The following is an 8,876-nucleotide window of genomic DNA, read 5'->3' as shown; positions in this document are numbered from 1 at the left end:
GCAAATGCCTTCAAACACCTTTGAAATGACCGTTGCAACATTCCACTAGATTTCTGCTGTCCTTTGATGAATTTCGATCAATGAAACAACTCTTGAATCCTTGAATTTTGCAAATTCAGTTGATCTTCAGCTTCTGGTGAAATGGCTTCTGATGAGGCAACTTCTGATAATGTAGCTTCTGATGATGACGTGGCGCTTCAGGACTTCCAGTCTTCAGGAGCACTAGTCTTCAGGAGCACTTGACTTCAGGAGCGCTTTTCTCTCTTCAGGAGCAACTAGACTTCAGGAGCGCTTTTTGTCTTCAGGAGCATATTGCCTTCAGGAGCGTCTAAGCTTCAATTTTGTTGATTTCTTTTGCTCTTTATTTGTTCTTCAGTACCAATAAATGATGTAAAAATTTAACTATGGTCCTGTACACTTGAACAAATATTAGCTAGTCCAATTTACAATTTTTAATACCTTGTTATCATCAAAACTCTTTAAGGTTCATTGTTAAACATATTTTGTTCCAACACATTTACCTTACAAAGGTGCAAAAAGAATGAAGTTATTGGGCTGATTTAACTCATGAAGTCACCTATTTCCCAAATTACTAAATTAGTTACTTCTTGATTCGGGCATATCTGCACCAATATTAGGTTTGCCACATTCCTAAGTACTGTTATCCTAGTGTTACGCACAGCAGTAAAATTAAATAGGATTCAAAAAATAACTTAATAAAGACTTTAAATTAAAAAATATCCAACAAACAGAATATAGGTTCATCCTAGAACCCTAGCCTAAAAAGATTTAGTTACACATGGTAGCTAAAGATAAATTACAAAAGAAAATAAAACATACCCTAGAGACACGGAATGAGGAGAGAAAACTCCTCCCTTGAAGCTCCTAGTGCTTGCCATCCTCTTGAACCACATCGTTCCGAATAACAAATTATGAATGAAAGACTTGGTATTTACAGGGTTCCACATGAAGTTGGGCTAAAAAATCAGGATTTTTTACTTAAAAGTAGCAATAATAAGTTATGGCCCATTTTTACTCATGCTCGGGACGCATAGTGTAACGTCCCAGACGAATTTCATGATTGCCGACTGAACCCACAAACCAACACGAGTCTTTTCAGCGTACTTTGTCCTCACTCGCACGCTTTCCAGAAAAATTCCCAAAAGGTCACCTATCCCAAAATTGCTTTAAGTCAAGGACGCTTAACTGTGGAGTTCTTATGGATTGGGCTATCAAAAAAACGATGCACATTTTTGATATAGGTAGTACCAAACAATTCTTATAAGACTTCCTTCATCCATGCAGTACCATACATGCACGGCTTCAGGATCCCTCTCATTCGATGAGATTCAATATTGCTTAGAAGGTGCCAGGAGCCAGCCCACTCAAAACCCTCATCAGCCTCGAACGTTACATGCCCACCAAGTGGAGGCGTTACATTCTCACCAGCTTTTGATCGGTTCATCCCCGAACCACATCATCTTGGGATAGGTACTTGTAACGTCTTAGATGACTCTTTTCAGCGTACTTTGTCCTCACTCGCATGCTTTCCGGGAAACTTCCCATAAAGTCATCATCCAAAAATTGCTCCAAGTCAAACACGCTTAACTATGAAGTTCTTATGAATTGGGCTATCGAAAACAAGATGCATTAACTTTGGCTCCTGAAAAAATGTAATGCAGAATGATTTTTGGTAGATTCGATAATCGGTCCTCCTCCTACTCCATTTCTGTAGTGAAATCAACAACAACAGCTGAGAAACTATGTGAAACTAATCATAAATGTGCGACAAAGGAGAATAACATACTATGAATTATAATTTAAGAAAATTGAAGTTGTTGAATGTAACTAACTACATGTTTAATTTAGGTGTCAAATCTGACGCAAATCAAAGGAATTTATTAGGAGATTGAAGCACACAATTGAGATGACTAACGAAATTTAATCAACAATTTTGCATGCATATAATTAGATAAAACAACTGAATTCAATCAACAAAATATCACTTACAATTATTCAGCAATGACATATTCAACAAAATATCTCTCCCTTCTTTGCACCGATTTCTATCAAACAGTTCCACACCCTTCTCCCACAGCGTGAATCTTAATCCCTGAAACAAAAAACCCTTTATTGCATTTACTTATGGCCATGTGGGCTAGGCCCAAAAGATTTTGGGGAGGGCTGTATCTGAGGCTGGGAATGGAGGGCGACCGTTCGAAGATTTCTTTTTATACCCTCTCATATCTCTTTAGGCCCCTAAAATTACGAAATTGCCCTTAATAACACGTTATATAGATAACTACCGGATGTTTATTTTAATAATTTCCATTTTATACCTTCAGTAGATAACTACCGGATGTTCATTTTTGAAATTTCAATTTTGTACCAACTTGAATATGAACTCAACTTCCTATTTTAAGCACTCAACTTGCGATTTTTGAGAGGTTTGTAAGCAGTTACTTCCTATTTTGCATTCAACTTGAATATGCTTCTAAACCTTGCGATTTTTGAATTATTTTTTTTGTTTTCATCACAGTCAATACAACAAATAACGTCAATCTTCACTCAATTACGATCAATTAGCAAGTTTGGTGGCTTTTGATGATGGTGGGTAATTGGACGGTGAGGATTCGACGTTCACGTGGAAAGAGTGGGTTGAGATTGGTGGTTCAGTTAGGTAATGATAAGTGCCCAAAAGTGATTTAATTCATGTGTTAGTTTAGGCATTTTGGTGATTTGTTTTTCAAGTTATTGATGGAAAAGCTTCAATTTTATGCATCAATGCTACTTATGCTTTACATGCCTTACTCAGCCCTTTTTGTGCAGGAAAATACAAGCATGGGTCCAAAATAGCCAAAGTTCACACGAATTTTGCCATTAGCAAGAAATTTCGCCAATAGCAAAATTGGTCCAGATAGTACACGCTGATAGCAAAGTTTTGACGAAGTCCCTGAAGCATAATTGAAAAAATTCGCTATTAGTGAGTATTCCGCTGATAGCAAAATTTGCCCAGAGAGTATTCGCCATTACTGAAACTTTGGCGAGATCAAAAAAATCAAACAGGATAAGGGCCATGTGGAACCATCCCATTGGTGCAGAAGCAGATTTTCTGCATTTCGCTGATAGCGAAATATTTGGCTATTAGCGAAATTGTGCAGACTTGGCCCATATAAATAGTTTTCTCTTCTCTTTCCAACTATTCGATTACTGTTTTATTGCATCTTTCTGATTTTAGAGAGAAAATTAGGGCTTTTCTAGAGAGAGAAACACAAAGCAAGGTAGTTAAGAGTATATTCAACCCAAGATTTGTTGAAACATCATGAATCTAGGCATGAAATCTTCATCTTTTCTTCATCCTTTGCCAAACTATCATAGACATATGTAGCTACATCTATCCTTGTGGGTTTTGAGGTATTCAAACAAGCCATTATGTAAACTTTTAATATATAGTTCAAGCTTATTTATTCAATTTTGTTGTTATTCTTGTATTTAAAGCTTTATTGAGATTTGAAATGATATTGACAAATACTTTTGGATCTAGGAATAGAATAACAATCTATCTAAGTTTTCATTCTAGACATAGATGTTAATCTTTGATAATCACTTTTAATGTAGAACTTAATGCTTTTGGATCGATTAATAGATTGGGAAATCATTGATTAAACGATTCAATCGACTTTGTGATCGTTTAAATAGTTTGGGAAATCGACATTTAAACGATCTCTTAGAAATAACGATATCATTTGGACACGAATGATATTGTTGAGTGATTGTGATAATATCATTTAAAAAGTTAGAATCCGTTATTTGATCGAGAGGTTGCTGTTGTAATGCTTGGTTGAGTGTCTCTGACCCTAAGCGAAATAGCCCTATCTCTTATCTATTTTATTTTATGTCAAATAGTCTATAGGTTTACACAAACAAATATTTTAAACTCAAACACTTAATATGATAAATGACATTGAAATGCTTAAGATATACACAACTCCCTGCGGAAACGATCATATTATACTAACGTGTAAATAGTTTTATGACATGTAAAAATCTTACATCAGGTAATCAAAGTGAAATGGTGGAGAAAGTGAGCTAGCTCGTTGAGAGATGTAAGAACATGAGAGAAAAAGTTTGGATGTTGTCTGTTATGTAAAACAAAAGATGAAATGGGCAATAGTCTGGTAGTTATGTACTGAAGGTAGAAGATTGAAATTTTTAAAATAAACATTTGGTAGTTATCTATTAGATGTAGAAAATGAAATTTTTTTAAATGAACATCCAGTAGTTTCCTACTGGATATAAAAAATCAAATTGTTGCAGTACAAAGTACTCCAGTCTCGAGAAGTTATTAAATTAACGCCACTGTTGATAAACGGGTTACTATTAAATTGGGATAATTATATTCATTTTATTTTATTTTGCAATCAAGCTACATAATAAGCGCAGCTATATCAATTTCCTAATTTACAGATTCTGAATTCAGATATTCTCCAAAACAGTTTTCAATCACTTGAAAAAGAATGGCCAAAAAATACGAAGGTCCAGCAATTGGAATTGACCTTGGAACAACCTACTCATGTGTTGGAGTATGGCAGGAGCAAAACAATCGTGTGGAAATCATAAACAATGATCAAGGAAACAGAACAACTCCCTCTTGTGTTGCTTTTACTGGCTCCCAAAGGTTGGTTGGTGATGCTGCCAAAAATCAAGCTTCCTCTAACCCAACCAACACTGTCTTTGGTAATTCCTTTTTGTTTGTTTATCATTCTTTAATTTCTACTTAGGGTTAAATTCTGTTTAGGGTTAAATTCTGTTTCCGGCTCCCAAAGCTTCCTCTAACCCAACCAATACTGTCTTTGGTAATTCTTTTTGTTTGTTCACCATTTTTTTATTTCTTGTTAGGGTTAAATATCTTTATATTCTCTATAAAGTTTATATTATTTCGGTTTTTACCCTTTAAATTCATTTTTAGTCTCTTAAATATACAAAACAATATGTTTTTCATTTGTGTTATTTGATCAATGACGATTTTTGAGACAAGCAAAATTGTATAAAGAAAATGAGGTATTGACACACCAAAACACAAAGCAGTAGAGAAAGAAAGTAGAAACATAATGTGTATATGAGGAACGGACTTTACAAAACCGTATCAGTAGCAGCCGTTACCATATTTGCCCCTTTTAACATCGAGAAAGAAATTCACGGAGAAAACGCGTTATGGATCCGAAACGCTGTTACAGCCGCGAAACGCCGTTACCACAAAAGAAAATAGAAACTTTAAAATTGCTTGTAGTTGTTTCATCTTTCAATAGAGATTGTGGTTTCAGAAAATAAATAAATAAATTGGGGTTTTAATTGTGTTATGACTCTATTAATGATGGGAAAGAAAAATAGAGAATAAATGAACAGTTATAGATAGAGTTAGAGAATGAGTGAGTGACCCTCATTGTGTTGTTGTGTGCTGCGTATTTTGCCGTTTGTGACTCTTGTTTATTGTTTGCTGCGTGTGTTTTGTGTTGTTGTACATGTGTGGTGTAGGAAAAATTAGATTGTATGTGGTGCGTGCATTTTGATAATATAGGACGGGGTCATGGTTTTTATTTATTTTGAATGTAGCCTAGTTTTATTATTATATTTATATTTACTTTAAACATGTTATAACAATGGGAAAAAAAGATTAATCTAAGTTATTATACTTTGTATGCTAATATAAATAATTCTAATAAGTATGTGCAACGTTGTGATAATTCACTCCGCGAAGACCATTGTTTGTACCACAACATCTATTACAGCTAAAATCACGAAAAATCTTACCGCGACCATGACCGAACCGTTATTTAAAACCTTGGTTGTTACAAAAGTTGTCAAAAAAATGATTGTACAGATATCATTTCTCTTTCAAAATTTGTAGGGACTAAATAGTGAGAGTACAAAGACTAAAAGCACAAATCAGTCAAATTTGAGATGATTATAGACTACAAGCATATTTAACTCTTTTAGATACTTTTATAATTGTTATTGTTATATTTTATGTCCTATTGTTACATTGGAAAAACAAATAATATATGCATGACCATTTTAATTTTTGCAGATGCAAAGAGGTTAATTGGAAGGAAATACAGTGATTCCATAGTCCAAAGTGATGTACTATTGTGGCCCTTTAAGGTCATCGCTGGCGATAATGACAAACCAACGGTCCTTGTGAAATACAGGGGCAAGGAAAAGCATCTTGTTGCCGAAGAAATATCAGCTATGATTCTCACACAGATGCGAGAGATTGCAGAAGCATTTTTGGAGTCACCGGTTGAGAATGCAGTGATTACCGTACCTGCTTATTTTAATGATTCTCAAAGAAGAGCCACCAAAGATGCAGGTGAAATTGCTGGTCTTAATGTAATGCAGATAATCAATGAACCAACTGCAGCGGCTCTTGCATATGGACTTCAAAAGAAATCTAATTGTGTTGAAGAGAGAAATATTTTCATCTTTGATCTCGGTGGTGGAACTTTTGATGTTTCTCTTCTCACAATTAAGAATAATCTCTTTGAAGTCAAGGCCACTTCCGGAGACACACACCTCGGAGGAGTGGACTTTGATAACAGAATGGTGAAACACTTTGTGAAAGAGTTCAAGAGGAAGAACCAAGTTGACATTAATGGTGACCCAAAAGCCCTGAGGAGGTTGCAAAATTCTTGCGAAAGGGCAAAAAGAGAACTTTCTTACATCAATAAGGCCACAATTGACATAGATGCTATGTGTCAGGGCAATGACTTCTGTTCATCAATCACACGGGCTAAGTTTGAGCAACTGAATATGGATCTCTTTGAAAAGTGTATGGAGATTGTTAAGAGTTGCCTTGCAGATGCTAAGATGGATAAGAGTTGTGTAGATGATGTAGTCATTGTTGGTGGTTCTTCTAGGATTCCTAAATTGAGACAGCTATTACAGGAGTTTTTCAAGGGGAAGGAATTATGCAAGAGCATCAACCCAGATGAGGCTGTTGCTTATGGTGCAGCTATTCAGGCTGCTTTGCTTAGTGAAGGCATTAAGAGTGTTCCAAACTTGATTTTGCGAGATGTTACACCATTGTCACTTGGTGTAGAAATACAAGGAAATCTCATGAATGTCGTGATTCCTAAGAATACGTCCATTCCTGTTAAAAAGACAAATACGTACTATACAGTATATGATAACCAATCCTGTGTCACGATTAAGGTGTACGAGGGTGAGAGAACAAGAGCAAGTGATAACAACTTGCTGGGTTTGTTTAATTTCTCTGTTCCTCCTGCTCCTCGACGTAGCATTCCTATCAAAGAATGCTTTGCTATTGATTCTGACGGTATATTAAATGTCTCTGCAGAGGAAGAAACAAGTGGTAATAAGAAAGCTATTACAATAAGAAATGAAAATGGAAGATTGTCAAGAGGGGAAATTGGGAGAATGATTCAAGAAGCTGAATTTTTTAAGGCTCAAGACTTGGAGTTCAAGAAGAAAGTCACAGCAATAAATGCTTTGGACATGTATCATTACAATGTGAGGAAAGAAATGGAGGATTATAGTGTTAGCTCAAAGCTCACCACTGTAGACAAGGAAAAGATTAATTCTGCAATGATAAAGGCAAAAAGTTTGATTGATGGCAACCAGCAGGAAGATACGTCTGTTTTTGTAGACTTTTTGAAGGAGCTTAAGACGGTCTTTGAAGCTGCTATGAACAAGATCGACAAAGGTTGCTCAGATGTTGAAATGATTATGATTGATTAATGATAATTTTTGTCATTTGATTTGCTTCCTTATGTTAACGTTGGAGCTGCTTGTTTCTGGTACTTTTTTTTTTTATTTTTAATCTTGTTTCTGTTTAGACTTGAAGCTGTGATTTATATATAAACGCAAATCCTTATGGCATAACTACTATCATAATTTTAATTTCTGTTGAAGATTGTCCTTACAAATTGAGAGTCTTATTATTCAGAGATCATCATGGCTTTTCCTTTGTAGGTCCTTGATTTTGTAGGTTATCTTGTGGTTTAGTTCTTGTTTGATTAGCACATAAAACTGCTTTATGTTTTTAATTAGCATTCAAAGTAGTTGCACTAATTGGAGCAAATAGTTGCAAGCTGTAAAATACGGCTATTGCGGAGCTATAACATTGTAGCATAGCGGAATTTGAACAAACTACTATTTTTTGCGATCTGCTTTGAACAACATTGTTGTGATGTGCATGGTGTGTAAAACAGCATGAGAAAAGCTAAAGTCTTAGCTGGAATTAAAATTCATATGCTTGGTAATAGTGCAAAAATGGTACTATTTCTCTGCTTCATGGCCAATGATTGTTATCACTTTAATTTATATCAATATCAATATCTTTCCCCAAATATCATATAATTGTCTTATAATAATGCCACTCACTTGTATCATATTGTGATCAAACTGGATGGAGAAGGATCAACAAATTAATTTCTTTAGAAATTTAATGACTTCAAAAGAAGGTTGGTACTGATATCTAGTGCATTAATATCACTTACTACTTTTCATAAAAAAAAAAAAAAAAAAAAAAAAAAAAAAAAAAATCTCGCTACTTTTTTTCTACAAATTAACTTGGTAAACAACTAATAAATTTAGCAAAAAAATTAATAAATCTCTTGGTTAGATTTTTTTTTTTTATATTTTGAAATAAAAAATTGTTAGTGTTATGTTGCCGTGAGTAGGGGTGTACGTGGGTCGATTTGGGTTGGGTCTTGCCAAACCCAAGACCCGAATCATATAGGGTACTTCAGGAATCTTTCTATTGAGACTCGAGAAGCGGGTTATTCCAAGGGCTGCAGTTTTGAAGTTCCTTGTATCAAAAGGTTTGAGAAGAAAGGACGCGGCACTAAGTACAC

At 34.9% G+C, this 8,876-nt stretch overlaps 1 protein-coding gene across 1 annotated transcript; it reads left to right on the top strand.

Annotated features, from left to right (window-relative positions):
• Nucleotides 1–4,456: 4,456 nt before the first annotated feature.
• LOC146905161 (heat shock 70 kDa protein 4-like) lies at nt 4,457–7,958 on the top strand. Its single transcript, XM_085730006.1, has 2 exons — nt 4,457–4,737; nt 6,089–7,958. Exons 1-2 carry the CDS (start codon nt 4,518–4,520, stop codon nt 7,756–7,758), a joined length of 1,890 nt encoding a protein of 629 aa, XP_085586132.1. The 5' UTR covers nt 4,457–4,517; the 3' UTR covers nt 7,759–7,958.
• The last annotated feature ends 918 nt before the right edge of the window (nt 7,959–8,876 follow it).

Source organism: Medicago sativa, chromosome 7, assembly GCF_051527215.1.
Source record: "Medicago sativa cultivar Bolivia chromosome 7, Bolivia_mono, whole genome shotgun sequence".
Classification (NCBI taxonomy): Eukaryota; Viridiplantae; Streptophyta; class Magnoliopsida; order Fabales; family Fabaceae; genus Medicago; species Medicago sativa.
Note: the sequence above shows the minus strand (reverse complement) of the source record. Positions and strands in the feature narration are given on the sequence as shown.